Genomic DNA, 26,258 nt, shown 5'->3' with positions numbered 1-26,258 from the left:
AAACCAAATATTTTTAAAAGATATGCCAAAACTATCATTGGAGAAACTTTATCAAATCCACGAGATCCCTTCCAAAATTTTGAGTGAAAAAAATACCGGTTCTTGAACCTTCTTCAAACCAAACAGTAGTGGCCAGCAAACCAAACAGTAGTGGCCAGCAATCCAAACTGTAGTGACCAGCAAACCAAACAGTAGTGACCAGCACAAGCCTAAAAATGAGAAAACCTTCTCAAACTAGCCATTCTCTAGACATCTATTTATTAATAGTAATTGAAAAAGTAATTGCCCTCTATCAATTGTGAAAACCTAATCAAAGATAACGAGTCTGCTGTTCCCGGTCGTTGGTAGACAATGAAACCGTTAAGTGGACTCGAACGTCCCAGAGCGTCCCGGAATTCAAAATCCCAGGGTAAATCGAGATTTGAGCCCGCGACCGCTTCGTTCGGAAGCCAAGCACTACCCCATTTTACAAATTATATAATGTATAACTTATAATAATAAAAACAAAACCAATAAGCCAGGACAACGAACTCTGGGGACATTCCATTACGTGTGCAACTATAAATAGACAATAACAATCAACATTTAAGTACTGATCATTCCAATGGACTTTAAAATTGACTGACACTTAACATGACAATAAATGACACACTTTCAGAGTTCGAATACAGACATTGAAGACACGAGAACGTCAGGCAAAGAAACTCTTTTTTTTTTTTTCGGTCACCAACACTACTACTTTAGTCTATCTCCCCTTACCCAGTGCCACCACTCGTCTTGGAAATAGTTCGTAATCTACTTTTTAAATGAATTCAAAGGCATGATAAATATTCATGAGTCACTTACAACATTCGGGGAGAGATAATCCGACAACCATTTCACTTTCTCTATCTACATTTTACAATGTTTTACAAGACATTCATTAAACAGACTCAAAACTACGATTACTTAAAGTGTGTCGCAATGTAGGTTTCCTACACAAAATAGTCCCCAAACATTTATAATTGGATAGATATGGACTTATAATCAGATAGATAGATAGGTAGATAGATAGATAGATAGATAGATAGATAGATAGATAGATACTTCGGAGAAAAGTAAACAATGCATCGACTAAGTCAAAGAAAAACAAGATATAGATACAAGAAAAGTTGTCTACTAAATATACTGCAGCTCATTATCTCATTTTATCAATTAATCTAAACGTGTAAGTGCAATAGGAAGTTCAAGAATATGGCCGTTGACCTGAAGATAGCCACCAGGTAAGAGATTCCCCCACCCCCCACCCCCCTGTTGATGTCGGAATCAGAAAGACGAGAGGAATCATTTCGAGAGGTCACTGAGCAGACGTTCGTAGGCATCGTGCTGAGGTCTTGTCGACATGACCTTGGCCGGTGCAGTGAGAAGAACAACAGGAAGACAGCAGAAAGGTCATGCGAGGCTCCATGATGTTGAGAACTTCCTGCAATGGAGAGTACTGTAAGTTTTTACAAATTTTCCTTTTGCTTTGTACTGTATTAACTCTTTTTCACTTGCTTGACAATACCATCGTTGATTTGACTTCATTAACTTACAATTAATGTTCTATTTTATAAACTTTACTTTGTCTGATATACAAAGAGCCTGCATTTCCTTTAATTCTAGACCGAATAAAACATCTGATATCAAACGAATACGTTATTGAAGCTTTATAAAAAAAACGTAGTGAAATACTACTGAGCAAAATGAAGAACGTGGACAATAATTACGGAATTTCAAGACAGACGTGTTGTTAGCATAGTGCCGGACCAGTGGCGTAGCTAAGGTAACGTGATGGGGGGGGGGGGAAGAATTTGAAGATCCCCCTTGGCCCCCACTTGAGAGGGATCCCCCAAATGAGTTTCCGAAATTTGTACATACATAAATTAATATATTTGATTCACAAATAGTGTCAACTGGAGTCTTTTTTCAACATTTATGGATTAAATTTATAAATGAGACTTAACCTAGATCTTGGTCTATTAGTAAGTTGAGTTTGTTGACATTTTAAAAATATTTTTTTACCACAGAGATCAAAGTTTTTTTTTAAAGTTAGTTTTAAATTTTAAACCGCAAATCTTTAATATGTGCTTGCAGCAAGAACTAAAAATATTTCTCTCTTTGTTACTAATGCTAGATTTAAATGGCGAGTATTTTAAGGTTACGCTAATTAACCTTGGAGGAAAAATGTACAGAATCGGGTATAACAGATCCAAAAGTTAATCTTAATAATGCTAGAGTTGTCCATTATTCGAGTTTAGCTTCTATAATTTCAGAATTAAACATCACACTCGAGTTATTACCCCTCTATTCATCTTTCCTCAATCCAATGGACACATGCTTTTCTAAATTAAAAAAAAACAACAAAAAAACATTTGTTCTTATAGAGTGATAAAAGAGTGAATTGCAAGGGTGGGAAAATGAATCAAAAAACCTAAATGTATGTCTCTTCGTCAGAGGAAATTTCACAATCATGGCATATTTTTTATTTGTGAAATTAAAAGAATGGGAACTTTCCCCATGCCGAGTTGACCAGAGTGGGGATACTAAAACAGCGTGCCGCAGAGGTTAAACCTACGATAATGCAGCCAGAATGAGTGGCCGTTTGTCTGGCCTGCGGATACGTCAGACATAAATTCAAAGGCAACATTTCTGAACTGTGATAATCACTCTCTCAACCTGGCAGCTTTTCATTCTGTTGAGATAGATCCAACAATAGTCACCTTTTTGGAACTGTACATGAACTGTTCAACTTTTTTTTTCCAAATTAACCCCAGAGATGGGTCAAACTGAAAGAAGATGAAGCCGGGAGTTTAAAAAAAAGAGTAATACAAGAGAAAAAGCTACGTCGGCAGTTTCCTTGCATCTCGAAAAATTCACCAAGCTGTTGGATAAACTTTCTGAATAAAGAACTGAAAGAATGGACACTAGAAGCAGTGCACAGAATCTTCTTCATGCAGTGGAAAATTAAGAAATTTTTGCCTATCTGGAATTCTGGTCAGAAACTTCTTCATGCAGTGGAAAATTAAGAAATTTTTGCCTATCTCGAAATCAATATAGTTCAGAAGAAACTACAAAAGTCTGGACTGCACATACGGGAAGCTGCTGAAGAAATTAGTACCCTTTCATGCTTTCTGCAAAATGATGAGAAACTGACAAAAACCCAATCCATCGAAAAAGCAAAAGAAGGTAGTGAATGCTATGGATTACCTGCAATCAAAACAACCAGAAGAAAGAAAAGACTTGATGGGGAGTTGAGTTTTGATGTAGGACTGTCAGTAGAACTGCAATTCAAATGTGTTGCGACAGAAGGGCTGGACAGACTTCATATGGAGATGAAGGGCAGATTCCAAAGGCTGGAAAGAAAATGGACACCTTTAGGTTTTTTCTTGAACCAAGACACCTGTTGGATTATGACAAACTGTGTTACTTTTTCCTGTTTGAATGATGAAATAAAGGCAAATCGCTTGTTCAATGATGTCATTGATACACGAGCACTTTTCATAAACAAACCAGTAATACAATCACCAATAGTTATATTGAGGAAGCAGGCTTCATATGGTAATGATGTGTACTCAAACCTTGCAACCTCATCCGAATACTGCTAACTCATGCCAATTCCATTGCGTCATGTGAGAGATCATTCTTAAAGCTCAAGTTCATCAAAAACTATCTCAGGAGCACAATGACGCAAAAAAGGCTTATCATGGTTTTAATGTCATTGAAGTCACAAATACTAGAAAGTATCGATGTAGATGATGTTATAGATGACCTTTGCTGCACAGAAAGCACGACGTGAAGCGATATGAATTGAGATTTGTCACGAGCATTATTTCACCAATAAACAACGGTATTATTCATTAAAAGATTCTTAATGATTATTTCTTGTTAATGTTACTGATATACTGTACCAATTTGATTTTAGGCTTATATATTTTTGCGTACATTATCTCATGTCATGATTTCCAATATCAAAATGCAAGGAGCCCCCAAAGAGGTCAATTCCTAGCTACGCCCCTGTGCCGGACTGAAGATACGTCTTTGCCAACGATTTGTGCCGTACTGTAACTCTGTAAGAGAAGTAGACTACTTAACGTTAGCTCTCAAGCAACGATTTTAACGTAAATGTTAAATCTACATAACTCCAGTGCCGGCCTTAGGAATTGCGGGGCCCAAATATACGGATGCTTGCGAGGGCCCTCTTCAATTTTTTTTTAATTTTACGATAGCAACTATCACTATTAATTGTATTATTATAACAACTATTGTTATACAACATGCATAGGAACAAACTCAAACGCAAAAGGGCAAGTGGGTTAATTAAAGTTACAAGAATCGTACGATAGGCCAACACTAAATTAGAACTTTCTAAGTCCTACATCTGTAAAAGCTTTGGTGAAGACTGGGATTTTGGATTTCTGGACTTTCTAACGGCTATGAAGCTTACATTGACTTTCTTGGCTCTTACTCAATACAAATCTTTGTACCATGTGGTAGTGTTTGCAGTTTTGATGCGGAGACCATGGCAGTCTGTGAAGCCTTAAAGGTCATTGTCTTTCAACTTGGCGAGGGAAATTTGAGGGCAACAAAGATAGTTGTGGTCACTGACTCAAAAGCTGTACTACAGGCTTTGCAAAGCCCAGGACCATGGCCCCCCAATATCGACACTGTCATCATGGCCTCACACAACATAAAGCAGCGTTATGACACCCCTTGTAATAATGCAGTGGGTACCGAGTCACATAGGTGTGACTGGCAACACTATTGCAGACTCCTTGGCCAACCAGGTGGGCAAATTCCAGCAACGGAACAGGCTGTAAGTTTTCATCATGCTCTGGCTATAATTCAAAAAACAGAAATGGAAAAGTGGTTTGAGTGCTGGGATAAGTCCCAAAAAGCCTGTGGAGTCTGGGAGAGCATGAGGCGCCCTGACCGCACTTCCCCGTGGTGGAGGCTGTCTACGCTTGAGCAAGGTATTATTGCACAGTGCAAGACAGGCTACTGTCCTGTTGGCTCATATTTCTCACGGCTATGACAAAATTTCGATTTACGGTGCCCCCGCTGCGGGGAAGAAGAGGAAACTGTGCCTCATATTCTGTTTGACTGCCCCAGACTTGCTGGTCCCCGCCTCGACAGGTCTGGGAAACCAAAAATTCTCGACCTGTATGGTGACATGTATGCACTACGCAAGACAGCAGGGTTTCTGTCCAGGGCTTTTGAAAGAGAAGATTTGAGCCTCTCAAGCCCTCACTCAAATGGAGTTTGATGACGATGATGATGAACGGGTACCTGAATTAAATTGGGGAAAGTAAAAGCAGTTGGTCTTTGTGCTGGCCACACGACACCCTGCTCTTTAACCGATCGCCAAAACAAAAACTATGATCGCAAGGTCTGAAAGGGGAACTTTATACTTTGTATCATTTTTAAAACTACTTTGTCACTTAACGTTGAAATCATAAGAGTCACGAAGTCCTCTAGGCTTTACTGCTAGTGCAGTCACAAACCCCTCTTAGTCCCTTCTACCCTAGTTCCAACTACAAGACCAGCATTTCTTTTTCTTTCAACAACAGGGAGACAGTTTATTGCTGTCACCACTGGTGTCTTTATTACTCTCCTGTATTTCTCACACACATAGTAAACTATCGTTAATCCATGCCATGCTACAGGTGTGACATATGCTGAGAGACTTTGCCTTCAAGTAGAAAAGAATCGAAATCCTTTAACGTTGGCTGGAGGGGGTGGGGCTGGGGGAGACAACACATCAGGGATTCTTGCACAGTCCATGCTCTAGAGGTAGTAGCTATACCCGAATTTCTCTAATCTACAAGTTTTGAATCATTCTCGCTCGTGACTGAAACGAGAGGTCTTGCGTGGATGTCTGAACTAGAACTTTGATAAAAAAAAGATCAATCCAGAAGAACTTTAAAACAAGTCCATTGATTTGTTCACAAGACTTTACTTTTTAATTTTTTTTTTAGCAAATTTTTACAGCCAACTTAGATACATATCTATTCAACGAATCTGACAAAATATCTTTGTAAGACTTACCAAGGACCGCATCACAATTGAAGAGATTAGACATATAATGAATATTTCACGTTGACCTGCTAACTTTTGTAAAAAAAAAAAAGGCAAACTTAAACTCTATGACCACATGCCAAGGTCATCAGGGCTGAAAAGACCTTCCTTCAGGGAACGGTACCTGGAAAAACAAGAAGAGACAGACAGAGAAAGCGATAGGATGACAACTTTAAAAAAACAACTCTTTCATTGAATGAAATTCTATCCCAGGCATAAGATAGTGAGGAATGGAGAAAGACGGTCGACAGATCTTGTGTGGTGCTCTGACGGTTCAACAGACTAAGGGATAGGTGAATGTGAATGTGACCATTTATATGATGGGCTTAAATCATAGGTCAACTGTAAGATTTACTTTTCTTAATTGTGAGAGCAAAGTTGTATCGTGATGACAACTTTTGTATGTAAATCTACACTATAAAAACTTAATAGTGGTTCACAACATGTAGTTTTATCAGAGGTTTGTTAAAAGATGTTTTGTAAAATGTTTCATATGTTTCGGATGTTCCTTCAGCGTTGAAAATAATCTACTTCGTAATCTTAACCACTTGTAGGACGAGGGAAAAGGGGGGGGTGGCAGAGAGAAGGGTATGAGCCCGGGACTTACGAGACGACCAGACGACAGCCCAGCATTTATACCGCACGGCCAGGCAACTAGAGAAAAAGAATAAGGGGCCTAAATGTTATGTGGTAAAAAGCCCAGGCCAAGATGTCGAAGTTAAAAACTTTATAATTTAACTTTGCTTAGATTCTTAGTAATGGAAAAACTTGTATTTGGATTTTGATTGCTAGTAACTGAATCCTAGTAATTTTGCTAACGTGTTTAATTTGTTACTAGCATTGCTAGCGACCTTTAAATGTATTGACCACCACTTGGCCATCACTTGTACATCACGTGGGCATCACTTGGACATCACTTGGCTATCACTTGTACATCACGTGGGCGTCACTTGGGCATCACTTGGCTATCACTTGTACATCACGTGGGCATCACTTGGGCATCACTTGGACATCACTTGGCTATCACTTGTACATCACGTGGGCGTCACTTGGGCATCACTTGGACATCACTTGGCTATCACTTGTACATCACGTGGGCATCACTTGTACATCACGTGACCATCACTTGTACATCACGTGGGCATCACTTGGGCATCACTTAGGAATCACTTGGGCATCACTTGGACATTTGATCTTGTCACATTTGATTATAGAAAAGTCTAATGAAATGACACAGTGCAGTATGCCAATAAAAATCTACGACGAAACTGTTCACCATGCACACAAAGAATCTGTGCAAATTCATATTCTGTAAACAATTCTAAACATTTTAAACCGCAGAGTGCGCAAACAAAAATAACGAAGGACACACAAACAGGAAATATTAAAGAGTTAAATAAATAAAGTTCCATTGTTTTAGACCGCGTCTTCCAAGTCTAGGTCTTTAGAGTTATCCTTAGAATTTGATATATTCTTAAGTAGTTTTATACATGCGCCTTAAGAAGGATTTTTTTTTTCTGGCCGGGATAAAAAAAGGTTCCCTTTTTTTAAAAAAAACCTATCATTCCTCAGTTATTAAAAGTAAAATAATCGCTCTTACAAAGGTTGGTCAGCTGTATAAAGGGAGAAATGTAAAAAAATACTTTTTTATGTTACTTTTTTTAAAAATCTGACCACAAAGCTTCTAATCCAGCCCTCGTTATGAAAATGCGCGGTGACCCTTGCTTAAAAATAAATAAATAATGAGCGCTCTCCCCTCCCCTATCGTTTTCATTGTGCTGGTTGTCTTGTTTTATTGTCTTCATCCAGGTGACAATGGTGAAAAAGAGGCTCTAGAAGAGCTGGAACTTATTTCGTTAGAGGTCAGTCTCGTCATTTCAACTGGGAATAGTTTTTTGAGTCTTCTATATTTGCTGTCAATTTAACCCCTTTTTGTTGCACTGTATAGAAAATGAATCATTATAGTGTAGGCTTATTCTCCAATCATACAGTAAGGTAAGGATCGGAACTTCGCATTAAGGCACAATGTCAATATTAAACAGACGTTAAGGCCGATAACCGAACGTAGATTATTTATTACAGAAATTTGTTCGATGCCGGACTAAAGCAATAGACCCGAGGTTTCGTACAGGGATGTTGCTCCGACTTATTTTCATTGTATTTGTTTTTATTAATGTTAGTTGTCGTAATTGTTGACTGCCGAAGGTTTTACGCCTTACATTCTGGATATGAAATTAGTGTCTTATATGTCATAATTCATAGCCCTTAACCCGTGCTCTAGTGGAGAGACAATGTTGCAAAGGGTAGAAAGAATGACGGTATTGTGGCTATAAATATTAAGCCTTAATAAATGAGATAATATTGACATCATATTTTTTTTTTGCTTTAATTTGCATATAGGCTTAAAGTTAAGTTCTAGGAAGTATACAATATAGACAAATAGCCTGAAGAGGCAGGAGAAGCCAGTGACATTAAACAGTTTTCATAAAATGTAGATGGGGGCGTAATAATCTTTTAAAAAAAAGTGTGTAAATAGGATTATTCACATATGCTTTAGGAAGACTGAGCTATGTGTGTGTATTCCTTTCAAATATCAGTGCTGCACAGGAACTACTTTCATCCGCGTATTGAGTTTCACTTCAGTAGACTTCGACTCTGACTAAACATAAAGCTTTGTGGAATACAATCACAAGATAAAATAATTTTTTATCGGTCCAATCAAATGGAAATTCAGTTTGACTACAATTTGACCACCTCAGCGTAACTACTGTAACAATAACAATATAGATGCAAAAGTTATATGTTTAGCAGCTCTGTTGAGATTAGGAAAAACAAATTTGGAACCTACCTCTAGGTCACAATTATAGATACCTATGTTACTTACTTACTTACTTAATCCTGTGTACTCCCAAGGAGCATAGGGCCGCAACCACACCTCTCCACCGAACACGGTTCTGGGCAGCTTTCTTCATATATACCTATGTTAGTTCATTTATTATATGAGTGAGTCTGGTGTGAATGTACATTTTGGTTTCTTATAGTTATAATGTTTTTTGTTTGGTGTAATGCACAAATTGTAAGACAAATTTCCTTACGGATAATAAAGATTATTATTATTATTATTATTATTATATTTTGTTCACATACGTAACTTGTAATACCATTATGTCCCTGGTTGCCTGGTTGTGTGATATGCGCTCTGGACTAGCATCTAAAAGATCTGAATGTTCCAGGGTTCGAACCCTGCCCTTCGCTATCCCCTGCCGTTCTGCTGTAGGTTTAGAGGTGGGTGTAAAGATGTATAAGTATACCATGCTGCTGTATATGTTTGGTTCAAACTTTCTAACTAATTTTATCATACAGACTTCATAGAGACTTCATACAGAGTTCATACAGACTTCATAGAGACTTCATAGAGACTTCGTACATGCTTCATACAGACTAGACTTAAGGGCACCTACGAGTCCAGGTAACTTTAAAGGGTACTATACATTAATTAGGTAAAGTAAAGGCAGATTGGTCGTTGTGCTGGCCATATGACATCTCGTTCGTTAACCGTTAACAGACTAGACTTCGTTCAGACTTCATACAGATTTCATACAGACGTCATATAAACTTAATATAGACTTCATACAGACTTAGTACAGACCATGCCCACTGCCATTATCGCCTTTCTGCAGTGGCGTAGCTAGGATTGGGGAGCCCAGGGGGGTAGACCTTTTGAGAATCCCCTGCATTTTGACATTCGACATCATGTCATGGGAAAATGTAAAATTAAAAAAAAAAAGTAAAGTTCCCATTTCAGACCATGTGGTCTATAGGGCAGATGATATACTTAATAAATATATAAGTCTAACTGGTACAATACATTCAACAGGGTCACTAACTTATATACCAACGCAAAAAGCAAGATTACATGACAGTGGCGTAATATTTAAGATTTAATAAAAAAAATTCGGATATTCATCTGGGGGCCCCCTCAATTATGGAATTAGGGGGCTTTTTCAATTTAGACCCCCCCCCCTAGTTACGCCACTGGCGTCCTGCGAGAGATAAACATCAACTCTGAAGGAACATAGAAAACTTATAAAACAAAAATATTTCCTAAAGACATGAGTACTATATCTTACAGACTCTGTTACCATCTCTTAAAGACTTAAGTACCATCTCTTAAAGACTTTAGTACCATCTCTTATTTTAAATACATGAGAACCACCTCTTAAAGACGTTTAGTGCCATCTCTTAAAGACTTAAGTACCATCTCTTAAAGACTTTAGTGCCATCTCTTAAAGACTTAAGTACCATCTCTTAAAGACTTTAGTGCCATCTCTTAAAGACATGAGCACCATCTCTTAAAGACAAAAGTAACATTTCTTGAAAACACAATGAGAAGTAGGTCTACTCTTTCGTTCAAGCTTTGGTCAGGTGAAGTATTAGATTTCCAATGTCGGTCCAGATATATCAAGGCTCTTCTTGGTTTTCCAAAAGTAGAACTAAATTCTTATTCTCCGAATGTCGTGTCTTGTTAACAAGTGATTCAAAGTGCAAAGAGCGGATTATTGTTTCTACTTATTTTAATAATTATGCTTTTTAAGAGTTATTGATTAATCAAACTTGTTGAGCATTTCTTCTATAGCTAAACTGTAGACCAATTGATTTTAACTAAAGAAAAGATAAAACAATGTTACTCTGTTTATTTATAAATACTAACTTTAAAATGTAAAGTTTTTTTTTTTTTTTCATTTTTGCTTCTTTTCTTTGTTCATACTGTAGATCTGTTTTAAAAAACAATTAAATAGTCCAATTATTACATCAATTAAATCTATTGAAAATATCTTTACAAAGAAGTCACTTGCATTTAAATGGAACTTGATTTCGTTTACAATTAATTAGATCTATTATTTCTGTAGTTAGACTAAACGCACAGACCTAAACATGTCTGTGGATTTAAACCTTTTTTGTTTTGTTTGCTTCTTTTCTTATCTTATATAATACAGACGTTACTTCAAAAGAGAAGATGATTACGTCCTACGCGTCATGCATTTAGTCATGCATATTAACCAATGACTTAAATTCAGCCAAGTCACTGGTTTTCCTGTCTAGCTCAGGCAACCCATTCCATGCTCTAATTGCACTTCTACTTTAAAAGTGAAAGTAAAGACAAACTAAAACTTATTATTTTTGTTAAATTTCTGGTTCCCAAATTTTTAATTTAAAATTAATCCAACAAATTATTTAAACTTTCTTATTGGTTCTTATTTGGTTAATTGTTGATTTTTATTTCATTCAGGTTGTGTTGCTGAAAGTTACCTAGTGAGATTTTAATACAGACGATATTTACCCAAACTTTTGGTGCAAGACTCAATGCTAAATCTGAACATGTTGTACATTGCAGCTTGCAAGTGTTGTGTTGTACTATTGTTGCTTTGCGTTGCAAACGTCCTGTGCTATCAATTAAATGTGGACCGGAGAACAGCCCTGCAGACTGGTGAAGATAGAAATGAAACCAATAACGATACGTATCTTACTGAAGCTGGTCAAGTGAAAGACACTGTATGCAAAGATTCCCAGTTGACCGTCCAAGCCAGCCAACTACTGGAGTGTGTACTCACTTCCTGGACGTTTGAGTGCGATTCATCCGAACTGACCGGCTTTGTGATCACTTATCACTTCAACGGGAGCCAGTGTGGGCAAACCCAGCTGCTGGAGCCAAGGCTGAGAAGGCTCGAGGTGTCGATGGAGGGCAGAGAGCTACCCTCCAAGGTCTGCGTGCATGCCATGAGCAAAGGAGGCGAAATCAAGTATGAGTGTGGCGTTCCCTATGTCGAAAATGTCGCAGTATTAGTTTGTATTGGGGTAGCCATTCTATTTGCAAGTCTTAGTGTTCCACTCATGCTCTGCATTTGTTGTAGCGATGATAGTTATGGTCTCCTTGAAATGCATGACCTAATATTGGAAAAAGAAATGGAGAGGCATGTCTTAGACAAGATCTATGCAGGCAAGACAGGCGATGTTGGCCTGATAAAAGCAATGAAGAAGTATGTCTTAGACAAGATCAAAGCAGGCAAGACATGCGACGCTGGCCTGATAAAAGCAATGGAGATGTATGTTATAGACATGACCAAAGCAGGCAAGGCATACGATGTTGGTCTGAAAGAAGCATTAGAGATGTATGTTATAGACATGAACAAGACGCGCGCTGGCCTGAACAATCCTAATGGTCACGACACTGCTTTGTATTCACATGACCAGAGCGATAAAAGTCATGACGGGAAAGATGTTCTCAGACGTGCTGATCAAATAAAAGAAAACTGTCACCCTGTTGCATCTTCTTTGAATGGCCATGGGGTTCTCAAAGTTGAAGAATCTTCTCAACAAGTGGAGGCTGCTACTATGAATCAAGAAGTAGCCACTACAGAGTACGGCCAAGAAAAACGTATTGCAGATAATCGCCCTGGTCAAGACATAGACGAATCATCAAAAAAGGCAGACGTAAACATCACACGATTGTAAACCAGGGAATAGTCCATCATCTAAACTTGACGACTATTTTAGAAATTTGACGTTGACGTTGCGTCACACTCAGACCGCTTCCATATTTTATATTTTACTTTCTCTTGTTTTGTATTGAGTCTATTAATCAAGCATTATGTAAAACACATTATCCTCCAAGAAGGTTGGTGTTATTGATATTCATGTATAATATTTACTCCACATAATAAATATTGTTTTATGGTTCAATGAAAAATGAAGCTTAAAGCTGTGCTGTAGTAAGGAGAGTGCAATTTTTATCCAAAGTGTATATTTAGCATTATCAACAATTATTACATGATTACCAGCTAGTATTACCTAGTAATATGTATATACATAAATATAATGATGTTTTTTTTTTCTATATCAAAATCTTTATAGTACCACAATTTATTTTTCTACAAGAAATGATATGAAACAGTAAAAAGAGCGAGTAACTTATAAATAATTTCATTTATTGTATTCCTGAGATGAACTCTAATTGGTGGCAAGACTGGAAGGATCAGTCCTCCCGTAGAGCCTTGGCGAGAAACTCTGCTGCTAGGCGTAGTGCCTTTAAGCTCCCATACAGTTATTCATTGTATTCAGAAATATGCAGCACCCATTTTTCACTTTTTAGAGGCACGAACATTCGGATGCAGTATATATTCACACTGCAAGTCACAACGGGAAAAAAGTGTGAATCAGATTAATTCTTTTCACATCTACTGAAGCTTTGTCGATGCTTGATACATCATCAAAAAAGCACGCAGATATCAAGATGTCTATGTTATCAGGAAACAAAACAACAATATTTTACATAAGATTTAGAGAATCTTAAAAAGACAAACTTTTTCAAAATAAAGTGCCGCTTAGATTCGGTAGAAAACTTTTTTTTTTGCAAAAAGTAGAGTAAACTCTTGAAGTCGGGTTCAGAAACTCAATACTCGAGAATTTAGGCACACTTTATTAATATTTTTTATTTTTATACAAAGAAAAAAAAATTGTATTATTCAATGTTGTTTTTTTTTTACATTTTTTTCAAAGTGATTTCAGAGTTTTCTTTTGTTATGTTTTTTTTCTAAAATAAATACAGCACACCAAATCATATGTGTTCTTATTCGTTTCCTGTACTTTGTGAGAATGAAAATAACTTTAGCATAAACCCACAGCTACTCACCTACTGCAGTGATATGGTTTTAGCAGTACAGTTTTGGAGTTACATTATAAATTGTTGTTTAGACTCAGCCGTACGAGGCAACTGCACACTCAACTTCTAACCTCAGTGATTGCAGTGGTTTGAACAACGTATTGGCCTGGTCTAAATAACAACATTAAAAAACACCACAAAACGCAGAGATGTGTGTTTATTGACTCAAATCTTTTAGTCTAAGGATGAGATGTGGCGGTGTGGTTTAGACGTGAACATTTAGTCTGGCAATAACTGCAATTAGACCGTAACAACATAAAAACAAACAGAAGGCGATAACTGCAATGTGACCGTAACAAAATAAAAACAAACAAAAGGTTAAACGGGTACTTATTTTGGTTACATATCACTAGAATCACACGATAAATAGTGAATTAAATGGTCGATTCTCAAATTATGGGAGAGTAATTTTCCCAACCGAGGGAATCCTTGTTCTAATCTCAGTGAAGACTCGGATTTTTAATTTCGGGATTTTAAGGGCACCCAAGAGTCCACCTAACTTTGAAGGATACTTAACATTAATTAGGAGACATGGCCACATGACAATCTCGTTAACCGTTGGCCATAAAAACTTTTTACATTGTCTCTCCTCTCTTCTTTACTTCTACTGGTCTGCTATTGAATGTAATAGAAAGGGACATAACAGACTAACTAAAAGTTGTATACAAGGAAAGGGACATAACAGACTAAAAAGATGTATACAAGGAAAGGGACATAACCGGACTAAAACATGTATACATCTATAAAACCTGATTTAAATAATACTAGATGTCAAACACCAGAGCCTCATCTTGTCAAAACCAAAGACTGACACTTTTTTTTTACTTCTCTTTGTGAAGAACCACTAGGGGATTATTGTAAATCATTTTCTTAGAAAATCAAAAGCTTTAAATTGAATCGAATCGAAGATGCGGCGTCAAACACAAATCACAACACATTCAATATACAAGATTAAAACTGTAATAAAATAACAATGCTATTAATAATAATAATTATCTCCATTAGGAAATTGGTGTAACTAGAATATAAACTGTATTATACTAAAAAAAAACAACATTATAACTATAGAAAACAAAAAAAATATACATTCACACCAGCCTCACGTGAAATTTACATGTGAAAAGTTTATATTGGGCAATTTCCATTTAATGGTTGGATTGCCAGGGGAATAAAAGAGTAATTGTGTCTGCTTGTCTTTGCTATCGTGTCTTATGTATCTCTTTAGTGATGGTAAAAGGAGTTGAGGGGAAAGGGGGGGGGTAAGGAATACGATTAAATTCCTTTTTTTTTTTTCAATGTGATTAATAGTTACAGCAAAATAAACAAGAAAAGATTTTTAAAAAAGTACTTAAAAAAATAAAGCTTATATGAAGTCTAATTGTATCAATTAGTTTGGACCAGTCATTTAAATATATGTACCAGTGACGTAGATTGACACATGAAATGAGAAGGACGTAATTATATATTTTTTTTAAAGTACTGTTTGTAATATATAAGATATATATATATATATATATATATATATATATATATATATATATATATATATATATATATATAGAGAGAGAGAGAGAGAGAGAGAGAGAGAGAGAGACAAGAAAAGAAAACGTCTATTGATACATTGGCAGTGTAAAGTGTTTAAGAATCTCATTTGATCCATGACGTACAGCCCCAGTCCCCCAGATATTTCTATATTTTATATATGACATTCTCATAAAACTTAATTATCTCCACTTGTTCTAGAAATCTCTTTAGACATTTACAATATTAAAACAAGCCAAAAGTCTTCTTCATGATTCGAACTCGGGACCATTTTAAGACCGAGACCAATCGTCACACTGACCTGCAACGTCGCAGCCAATGGGCAGTGGAGACCAATGGCGACACAGGCTTGTACGACGTGGCAACGAGCTGTTGGTTCTAAGCTGCCCACCGGTCGTGACGTTGCAGGTCAGTGTTGAGGCCTTATGTAAAGAGTGATCCCGCTAAGACAATGCGACTCCTGTATCTCTGCAGCTACCAATGGGGACACATCTTGTCCACGTATAAATGGTCTTCTAATTAATTACTTTATGTTCTGTAACCAGTCGCTCAGGCAAAACAGGCCCAGTAGAAATATCACGTGACCGAAACCGAAACATGCCAAAAAGATTTTATCCAGTACTCGAGATGTTACTCTAGATCTAGTTTCCTTTTCTGAGGATCTAACGGATGCAAGTGAGTCGGAGTCTCCTTCTACTGCTCGGCTCACTTGTCCAGATTTAGTCTCATCTTGGACGCTGTCAGTTGTTGCTGGTGACTTTTTGACCTGTGGAGATGTATATAAGATATTCAGACCTATTCTAACATCGTATCTTACAATATCTAGATTCTACTTGCGTCAATGTTGTAAATTTAGAATACATTGTTTTCATTATAAAAATGAGTCCAACTCAAAACCGTCTAAAATGATAGAATGGCATGAAAAAAAAAAAGAAACATTTAACCTATGAAAAAAAAAGTCCACTTTTAAAAACAAATCTTATATTGAATACAATTGCATCACTTATTTTCTTGGATATGGTCTTCGTGCTTCCTTTTCAAAAGCAATTAAAATAAAAAGAACGTTAGGTCTCGAGGATCCTTGATGGAAGGCCGAAGCATCTAGCCAATGGACTTGTTCAGTACTTATAAAAAAAAAGAAAATTTTATAATCTATTGTTAGTAAAAAAACAATAGAGAACGATCTAATTCTCACACACACAAGGCTTATCAATTATTTACTTAGTATATTTTCTATATAAAGCAATATGCATTAATAATGACTTATTGATAAACTAATTGGTTATTTATTTCATTGATTCATTTGTTGTCATCGACAATGAATAATTGTGCAAAGTTTGAACTCGATCCGAGAATTGAAGTCAGAGAAATAACGTGTACAAGATGCCACCCAGACAGGTGGAGTAAGTTTATATACTGTTATGAATCTCCCTATCCTGGCTCGCTGCAAATGGTACCAAACGACACCACCAACTTAAAGAACTTGACAACTCTGGGCTTCAAAGTAACGTAATAGTTTAATGTCAATAAATAACAGCCAACACTGTACAATTGGCAGCACGTAACACAAGACTGTACAAATATCTCTCCGCCGTATCAACTCTTGCACTGGTCTCTCTGTCTCGTCTCGGACTTGTACTGAGCCGTTGTACGAACTGTAGATCGGGAAGTTGTGACTCACTCGTCTCTGATACCTTCGCTCTTTATATAGGGTCCCTACTGGCCTTCTCGAATCGGACAGAACGTCGCTCGACCATTCTGGGTGGTCAGATGACTACAATTCTCGTGACGCTCCTGAGCTGTGTTCACGACGCCGATCCTTCCCGAATCTTCATGTTGAAACTCGTCTCGGCTGACCATCGTAACTCGTCACGCTCGACCGCTCATCTAGCGCTGGCCTGGGGCGATTGGCGTTGGTTGACTACACACACACACACCACCCCCATCTGTGCCACCACCAGGTTTATAACACTGCCCCCTCCTTAGATCTGTCCGTCCCGGGCAGATCCGGCTTCACCATGGTACTTGTTGAGTCTGTCGATGTGGACGACCTTCAGTTTGGACCTTGGGCTCTTTTGTATTCGATACACGACATCGTTGATTCTTGTTACCACGCGGTAGGGTCCTTCCCAGTCTGTTTGAAGTTTTGGGGACTTGCCTTTTCGTCTTTGTGGGTTGTACAACCAAACTAGATCGTTCTCATGAAACCCAGCGGCATTGGCCCGTTTGTCGTACCTTGTCTTCACCTGGTCACTGTTGATCTTGATGTTTCTGCGGGCTAGAGCGTGAGTTTTCTCCATCCGTTTTCGGAGATTTGCGACATAGTCTGTCGAAGAGGCTGGCACATTTCCCGGAATCCCGAATAACAAGTCACATGGTAGTTGCAGCTCTCGGCCGAACAACATCTTTGCTGGAGTGTAACCGGTGGTGCTGTGAATCGATCCTCTATATGCCATAAGGAACATTGGGATATAGGTGTCCCAGTCATGTTGATGTTCATCGACGACTTTCGACAGGTGTTGTTCCAGTGTTCGGTTAAATCGTTCTACCATTCCGTCTGACTGGGGGTGAAGAGGAGTTGTGCGTGTCTTTTCGATGCCGAGTACCTGGCACATCTCTTGGAATATCTTGGATTCGAAGTTTCGGCCTTGGTCGGAGTGTAATTCCCTAGGAGCACCAAAACGGCTAATCCAATTCTCCACGAGTGTTTCCGCTATGGTGGTGGCTTCTTGGTTTTGTATTGCATATGCTTCGGGCCACTTAGTAAAATAATCTATCACTACTAGAATGTACTTGTTTCCTTTCTGGGACTCAGGAAATGGTCCGGCTACATCGATCGCTATTCTTTCAAAGGGATTTCCGACGTGGTATTGCTGCATACGTCCCCTCGTTCTCCTGTGTGGGCCTTTTGCTGCTGCACATGTGTCGCACCTTTGGCACCATTCTTCAACATCATCTCGGTAGCCGAACCAGTAAAACCGCTGGCGTACTTTTTCAAAGGTCTTGTTGACGCCTAAATGTGACCCACTGGAATTATTATGGATTTCTTGCAGCACCTCAGCAACTCTCACTTTGGGCAGCAACATCTGTAAGCGATTGCATGTTCCATCTGCCGTTTCCCAGACTCTCTTGAGAACTCCATTGTCGATTGTCAGTGAATCCCATTGCGCCCAATATGCCTTGGTTGCAGTTCCCGTATCAGAAAGGTGATGCCATTCCGGTCTTTGCCCGTCTTCCTTCATAAGCAGAATGGGAGCCAGATCTTCATCTTTTAACTGGTCTTCTCGAATTCTTTCGTCGGACCATGACTCGGAAGCTTGTACCCCAAGACGTTGGCAATCAATGATAAATCCCTTCTCTTCAACCTTGCTGCAGTGTTTACATTCCATTCTGCAAGGTCGTCGAGACAGCGCGTCAGCATTCTGGTGAGTTTGTCCTTTTCGGTGCTGTGTCTCGAAGTCATAGGTTTGCAAACGTTCAATCCACCTGGCGACTTGACCTTCAGGATTTTTAAATGACAACAGCCATTGAAGAGCAGCGTGATCTGTCCTAAGGATAAATTTTTGCCCATATAAGTATTTGTGGAAATGTTGTATGGCATCCACAACTGCCAGTAGCTCACGCCTTGTGACACAGTAGTTTCTTTCAGCTTTGGACGAGCTCCGACTAAAGTAAGCTATGACCCTCTCAGTTCCATCTACCTTTTGGGATAAGACAGCACCTATTCCAGTATTGCTCGCATCGGTGTCAAGTATGAACGTCTCGCCTGGTATCGGGTAGGCCAGAATGGGTGATGAAACAAGAGCCTTTTTAAGTCGCTCAAATGCCTCCTGACATTCCGTTGTCCAAATAAACGGCCGCTTCGGTTCTGTCAATTGATGAAGCGCGCTACAGAGGCTGGAGAAGTTTGGTACGAAACGTCTGTAGTACGTGCAGAGTCCAAGAAAGCTTCTTAACTCCTGGATATTAGCGGGGATCGGCCATCCATTTACAGCTTCAACTTTATCCGGGTCTGTGCTGACTCCTTCCTTCGACACGATGTGCCCAAGGTACTTGACGCTCCTTCTGAACAAGAAGCACTTCTTTGGATTCAATTTCATTCCAGCGTTTCTGATTCGTTCGAATACTTCCTTCAGGTTTGCGATATGTTCCTCGAAGGTTCTGCCTATGACGATAATGTCATCTAAGTACACAAGACACGTGGTCCAGTTAAGTCCTCTTAGCACATGCTCCATTAGTCTTTCAAAGGTTGCTGGGGCGTTGCAGAGTCCAAAAGGCATAACGGTAAATTGCCAGAGACCATTACCAGCAGAGAAGGCTGTTTTATCTCTGTCCTCGGGGTGTAGTCCCACCTGCCAGTAACCGCTCTTCAGGTCAAGGGTGGAAAAGATCTGTGACCCAGCAAGTGTGTCCAATGTGTCGTCGATCCTAGGAAGCGGGTAGCTGTCCTTGTGTGTGGCGTCGTTTAATAATCTATAGTCGACACAAAATCTCGTGGATCCATCTTTCTTCTTTACCAAGACGATGGGTGAACACCATGGACTGTTGGATGGTTCAACAACCCCTTGCTGCCTCATTCGTTCTATGATGTCCATAGCTTCTTGGTGTTTTGCTAGCGGCAGGCGACGTGGTTGCTGTCGTATAGGCCTAGTGTTTCCTGTGTCTATTCGATGCTGGATTAGATTTGTTCGCCCAAAGTCCATTTCATCAGATGGCAATATGTCAGAAAACTCTCTGAGGAATTGTTCTGCCTTGGTGAACTGTTCCTTTGACAAGATCGTTTTGACTTCTGTCAGAAGCTTAGTAACGTGCGGTTCACTGGACTCGAGTCTTTCGTCGGGGTTTTCACTGCTACAGTTTCTTATCATCTCAAGAGCATGGCAGCCAGCAATGGTGCTACCTTCCCGCAAATGTTTCTCTACTGTACCGAGGTTCATAATTCTTACGGGCACCATTAGGTCTTTCCCAATCCTGACTAGTGTCTTTCCTACTGCTATCCCGTTGGGGTTGGTGTCCAAGCTTTCTACCAGCGCTGTTCCTGTCGTGGGATAGCTGTCCTCAATTTTCCCCCAAATGATCATTTCTGACTTAGCAGGCAAGGTTGTATTTTCTACCAACTTAATCCTTCTGACACGGCCATCTTCTTCATTCTCGTCGCCAAGCAAGGGTACTTCGAGGTCCCCACATTGTAAAGTGCCTCCGCCGATATTTAAGGAAAAGCCATATTTCAGCATGAAGTCGAGCCCTATTATGCAGTCATCTGTGACGTCAGCAATCAGGAATTCGTGTTTGAATGACTGATTTCCGATCTGGACTGTTATGTCGATCAGGCCTTTTATGGGCATCAGTTCTCCACTAGCTGTTTTCAACGAGTAGGCCCTAACTGGCGTTTTCTTGCTACTGTCTACTTTATCCGTCCGTATGACTGATCGTGAAGCACCAGTATCTAGGAGGAAGTGATAATTTTGACATCCAATTTTTCCATTGATTTTCAGACTCTTACTCTGCCCTAGCACGGCGACCGGGATGATGGTTGCAGGGGCTCTCATTGTCTGTGTCGCCGGGTTCCGCCCCTTGAAGCCGGCGCGTGCTAGTTTCCCTGGTAGCCCCGGGAACTTGGTCGTGCATACCTTTCTGATCTGTAATGGGTTCCAGTTTGTGGGAATCTTCTAGTGCAGCTTCTTTGTATATGACCGAGTTCACCACAATTCCAGCATCGTACAGGAGCCCTAGGTTGATTTTCTGGTATCTGGTTTGTTCGTTGTTCATCTAGTGCCTCTGTCACCCTTCTCACAAGTTGTGCAAATTCTTCCTCTTTGACTTCCAACTTTCGGCCTTGATGAGTGCTCCCTGATGCGTCTTTGGCGGCTTCATATGAGAGAGCGTATACGAGGGCTTCACTGGCCTTACGTCTACCACTAACTCTGGTGGCTTTCTTCAACTCGGGGTCTCGAAGCGCATCAATGAAGGCGTCTGTAATAATGACTTCCAGAAAATCTTGTGCGGCTGTTGGGTAGGCCAAATGTGCGAGACGTTCGATGTCTGTCTCTAGCTCCTGTAGTGTTTCATCGAGGCGCTGTTGTCTGGTCTTTAGTTGCACGCGATATACTTCTTGCAGATGTTCATCCCCGTATCGGAGTTCCATAGCCTGGACAAGGGCGGCGAAGTCTTGCTGGTTCGGTAGAGACTGTAGCAATTCGGAGGCTTTTCCTCTTAGGGATAACACAAGGGCTGTTGCTTTCTCCTCCTCACTGTTCCAGTTGTTAACTTTGGCTGCTGCGTCAAATTGCTTCTTGTATACTGACCAGGACACGGAACCATCAAATACGGGGGGCTTCATTTTCGCGGAGACTTCAGTTACAAATGGTGTCATATCTGCTTCTGGTACATTGGTGTGCTTGCGTTGGGCTTGTAGCTTCATTTCGTCGATGGCCTTCTCCACTGCGTCGACCCTCTGATTCATCTGCTCGTCAATGTTGGTGATTCTCTCCTCCACAGCATGTATGCGTTGGTTCATTGCCAATAACTCCGTTTTGATTCCCGAGTCCATGGCGTCTATTTTGCAATTGGTGTTTTCTTGCCCCGAGTTCATCTGTTCTCGCATAGCTGCCATCTGTTGCTGCATGCTACTGGTGATCTGTTCCAGCAAGTCCGGTTCGACTTCAAAAAGATATGTGTCCGGATCTTCTTTTTCCTTCACCAGTTCTTCCCGAAGGCGTGCTTGTAAGGTTTCTTTGTTTCCGCTCGTCTTCAGATCTCGATTACGGAGCTCTTGCCTCAGTTCCTTCACAAGGAGTTGGTCTAGCGTTTTCGTAGTGGCCATTGCAGATCCCACTTCTGACACCAGTTGTTATGAATCTCCCTATCCTGGCTCGCTGCAAATGGTACCAAACGACACCACCAACTTAAAGAACTTGACAACTCTGGGCTTCAAAGTAACGTAATAGTTTAATGTCAATAAATAACAGCCAACACTGTACAATTGGCAGCACGTAACACAAGACTGTACAAATATCTCTCCGCCGTATCAACTCTTGCACTGGTCTCTCTGTCTCGTCTCGGACTTGTACTGAGCCGTTGTACGAACTGTAGATCGGGAAGTTGTGACTCACTCGTCTCTGATACCTTCGCTCTTTATATAGGGTCCCTACTGGCCTTCTCGAATCGGACAGAACGTCGCTCGACCATTCTGGGTGGTCAGATGACTACAATTCTCGTGACGCTCCTGAGCTGTGTTCACGACGCCGATCCTTCCCGAATCTTCATGTTGAAACTCGTCTCGGCTGACCATCGTAACTCGTCACGCTCGACCGCTCATCTAGCGCTGGCCTGGGGCGATTGGCGTTGGTTGACTACACACACACACACCACCCCCATCTGTGCCACCACCAGGTTTATAACAATACGTTTTAAAAAAAATATTGAGTCATGAAAAAATGTGATGATTGGACGTTTAAAAGCAAGGAGACATTTAAAAGTTACCTTTTGTTCCTGGACGTATCTATGAAGTACCAAAAGTGAAGCCAATATGGCACATAAACCTTCCACCAAAACTTCAAATAATAATATGGCCAGGTAAGGGATTGTTGTTAAGCCTCTAGGCATCACTTCACTGTTTCAGATACAAAATAATTAATTTAAGAAACAATTCAAGCATATTTTAAAGTTTAAATTACATTCATCTCTATTTGACAACATCAATACCACACTTTATTTTGCTTGAAAATGAGTAAGAGTTAATAATAGATTATGATTCAAGGGGAAAAAGCCATGTATAATTCTAAGAGAGCAGCCAGGGTTAATGTTGATTTCTTTAATTATTGGTTTTCAGAGCGTCATTTAAAAGAATGAGGCCAGCAGAACAGTAAAGTCTGAAGTGGGTCATGAAACTGTTTTGATAATAATAATAATAAGGCTTGTCTTCGAGTCCGAATATTGATCAGGAATGCAGTATTTCCCGTGGCTACGCAGCCCCAGCTGTGTCTTCATATTTTGTCACATCCGGGGCAAGCATAACCATTGCCACAGGTGTTCGATTAGGACTTTCTATTCGCCGTCGACGTCTGTCCTCGGCAGCGGATTTTCTTAAGTCTCTTATGTGTATTCCGCAGCCTTAGTAAGTGACCTCCAGATGTCTCATTCTGAAGCCACATGCAACCAGGTGCTCTCTTCTATGTCAGCTAAGGCAAGTTGGCGCCTAAGCTGGTCTATGAGGCGTTTCTGTGGGGCACCTCTGTTACGTCGACCATCTTTTCTCTCAACAAAAAAGATTGCCTTTGGCATACATTCATATTCCCCATACTGTTTTGATATTCTCATGGAAAAACTCACTAACTCACATTTTTTTATCGCTACATTTATCTCGATTTTTTCTAGCATTCATTTTGTAATGTAATATATATATATATTTCTAATTGATTTCCTTTTCACCTAACGAAAGAGACTCAACAAGAAAGAAAAGGCACCACATTGCTTATCACTTATAGAAAGCTAACTTTTCCTAAGATAAAAAAGTTCCATATAAGAAATTAAAACTGAATATCCTTGAAAAAAAAAACAGTAAAGTTCCCCTTTCAGACGTGGTCTATAGGGCAGATGATGTAATGGTCATCTGTTTCTGTGACCTACGGTTTACAAGGGTGTCATTAGGCCAGCACAACGACCAACCGCCTTTATTTTCCACGACTAATGTCAGGTATCCATTAGAGCTGGTTGGGAGGCGCCCAAGGATCCCGAAATTAAAAATCACAGTCATCACCAGGATTAGAACCCGGTGCCCCGGGTCCGGAAGCCAAACGCTTTACCGCTCAGCCACTGCGCCTCCTAATGTAATCTGAAGAGAGAAGCTAATTTCAACATTCTTTTCTTTTCGTATCTCTTGACGATTCATACGGTTCACTAGCAATTACCTTTAAACCAACACTATTAATATAACAGACAACATTTTAAATTTGTGGTATAATGTAAGCTTACCTGATCAACGTAATAAAGATTGCAGTCGAAGTCAAAATGGCTACCAAGTAGGACATCTTTTCTCCTGTCTCAGCAGGTATCAGAAACACAAGCGGCACCAAAAGAGAGGTGAGAACCATCGGGAAAATCAGGACAATGACGTAATACACTGACCTCCTCTTGACCGTAAGATCCACTCGTGGAAAATCTCCATATTTTACATTTTTGTACACACTTGAAGAGTGGTTGACCAACTGCCAATTACCTGTAAGGTCAAAGATTCCATCATTTTCTAAGAACTCATCTTTTATTCTCATTTGTGTGGGTCGCCAGTTCATAGGATAGAGCCCAAATCCACAAATCTGAAGATCGAAAGGATACTTGGTGAAGTCAACATGGCACCTGAAGGACAGATAATAATGGCTAGAGGATGTCAAGTTTCCGTCATAATGCAAAGTTAAAACTTCTGCCAGATTCACGTAAAGAGAGTCTTTGGAACCAAGAGAAACCACAAGCCTAGGCAGCCAGATTGACGATGAGTCAATATTAGTAGAGTTCAAACCGTTAAAATCTATAGGGTTCCACTGTAAGGTTGAGTCTTTCCAATATATTTCTAACACTAGGATACAATTCATGATCTGGTGATAAATAAATATGTATCTGCAATTATTGAACATCAAAAGTATATACAGATACACTTTATAAAAAAAGTCTAATTGTAACAATTACATTGGATGAAATGTATGATCTAGTTGTAGTTCTACTCAACAAAATAATACTGTGCGATTAGAAATATTTTAAATTGTTTCTGTTTAGCTTTTAGTTTTCTACAGGGGCTATAATCACTTGTCTGGACCAGTTGTAAAAGGGGGTAATTATAAAGTCTATAGCTAAGATAATTAGCACCTTTTCCTAACTCCTTGTAAGCACTGTATAATGCAATATTCGACCGTATTACGTTTTCATCGTGGAAATATTACGCATAATAAAATGTGTCTACTCTCTTTCTCTGTATATAAATATATACATGTTTCCTTATTCTGTACATCTGTGATACTGTAGACTCCATTTATGAAAGTTCACCAGCTAGAGTGTAATGTTTTTTTATCGAAACATTTTGATTAGATTTATACACAAAATTGACAGAATGATGGGTTTTAGTAATGCTTGTCCAATTAATGTACCTAGTTGAGGCTAGTTCAGTGTCATACTTACCTGTCCTATGAATATAAATCTTACCTGCTCAACCTCGTCAATATTAAGAACATCCAAAATCAAGACAGAGATAACAAAACTGGACACATTCTTAGAGTTGGACACATCTGGTGGCACTTTATCAACCACAGCGCTTCTTTTGAGTATATCTCTCCTAAGTCGTGAGTAGTCATTGAGATCTAGTTCCTGTTGGCTTCTAATCGGATAAATCAAGAATAATACAATAACTGAGAAGCTATATACATTCATATTTATGAGATTTTATTTGAATGATTATAAAACTTTGTCATTCAATGTTAACAAATACAATTCATTGCTTTTAAATTGAACTGAAATACTTGATTAAATAGCGTCACCAATTCGATATGGTTGCCAAGGTTACACGCCAGCTAGGGTAAACTGAAAGCAATTCTACAGGACCTCTTCTATACTAGAAATCACTGTAAGCATTCTGCAATACTATCAACAATACAATTTATGGATCACTGTGATTGGTTTGAAGCAATGTAGAGTCAAGATAAAATAGTTTAATTTGCATTTACAAAATTGTCCTAATTGAGATATCTTACACATTCCTTCAAAAGAGAGAATAATTATCTTATAAAAAACAGACGTTACTTCAAAAAAGAAAATGATTGCGTCCTAAGCGACATGCATCTAGTCATGCATGTTAACCAATGAATTAAGTTATGTTCAGTCAATGGTTTTCATTATTTAAGTCTGACACTCATAC

At 39.2% G+C, this 26,258-nt stretch overlaps 2 protein-coding genes across 5 annotated transcripts; one reads left to right on the top strand and one right to left on the bottom strand.

Annotated features, from left to right (window-relative positions):
- Positions 1-1,347: 1,347 nt before the first annotated feature.
- Positions 1,348-13,711, top strand: LOC106069028 (uncharacterized). Of its 4 annotated transcripts, none has more exons than XM_056028145.1 (3): positions 1,348-1,479; positions 9,460-9,565; positions 11,387-13,711. In XM_056028145.1, exon 3 carries the CDS (start codon positions 11,461-11,463, stop codon positions 12,607-12,609), a length of 1,149 nt encoding a protein of 382 aa, XP_055884120.1. In that variant the 5' UTR covers positions 1,348-1,479; positions 9,460-9,565; positions 11,387-11,460; the 3' UTR covers positions 12,610-13,711. The 4 variants fall into 4 exon arrangements, with proteins under 4 accessions (XP_055884120.1, XP_055884123.1, XP_055884122.1 ...); XM_056028147.1 differs by lacking the exon at positions 1,348-1,479 and adding an exon at positions 7,887-7,958; XM_056028146.1 differs by lacking the exon at positions 1,348-1,479 and adding an exon at positions 7,958-8,091.
- Positions 13,712-15,531: 1,820 nt separating this feature from the next.
- Positions 15,532-25,774, bottom strand: LOC129925972 (acetylcholine receptor subunit beta-type unc-29-like). Its single transcript, XM_056027580.1, has 4 exons — positions 25,550-25,774; positions 24,332-24,948; positions 22,841-22,970; positions 15,532-16,124 (listed from the first exon to the last, which is right to left on the bottom strand). The coding sequence occupies exons 1-4, from the start codon at positions 25,772-25,774 to the stop codon at positions 15,882-15,884; spliced, it is 1,215 nt and encodes a 404-aa protein (XP_055883555.1). The 3' UTR covers positions 15,532-15,881.
- Positions 25,775-26,258: the final 484 nt, after the last annotated feature.

The sequence above is a fragment of the Biomphalaria glabrata genome, chromosome 4 (genome assembly GCF_947242115.1).
Source record: "Biomphalaria glabrata chromosome 4, xgBioGlab47.1, whole genome shotgun sequence".
Classification (NCBI taxonomy): Eukaryota; Metazoa; Mollusca; class Gastropoda; family Planorbidae; genus Biomphalaria; species Biomphalaria glabrata.
This window is presented reverse-complemented; position numbering and strand designations above follow the sequence as displayed.

Excerpts from the sequence above, each read along its gene's own strand:
- LOC129925972 (XM_056027580.1), bottom strand. The coding sequence starts at position 25,774 with ATGAATGTATATAGCTTCTCAGTTATTGTATTATTCTTGATTTATCCG. Across the intron at positions 24,949-25,549 it reads ATATTGACGAGGTTGAGCAG|ATCATGAATTGTATCCTAGT; the intron begins GTAAGATTTATA and ends ATTTATCACCAG. Across the intron at positions 22,971-24,331 it reads ATCTTTATTACGTTGATCAG|TGAAGTGATGCCTAGAGGCT; the intron begins GTAAGCTTACAT and ends TATCTGAAACAG.
- LOC106069028 (XM_056028145.1), top strand. The coding sequence starts at position 11,461 with ATGCTAAATCTGAACATGTTGTACATTGCAGCTTGCAAGTGTTGTGTT.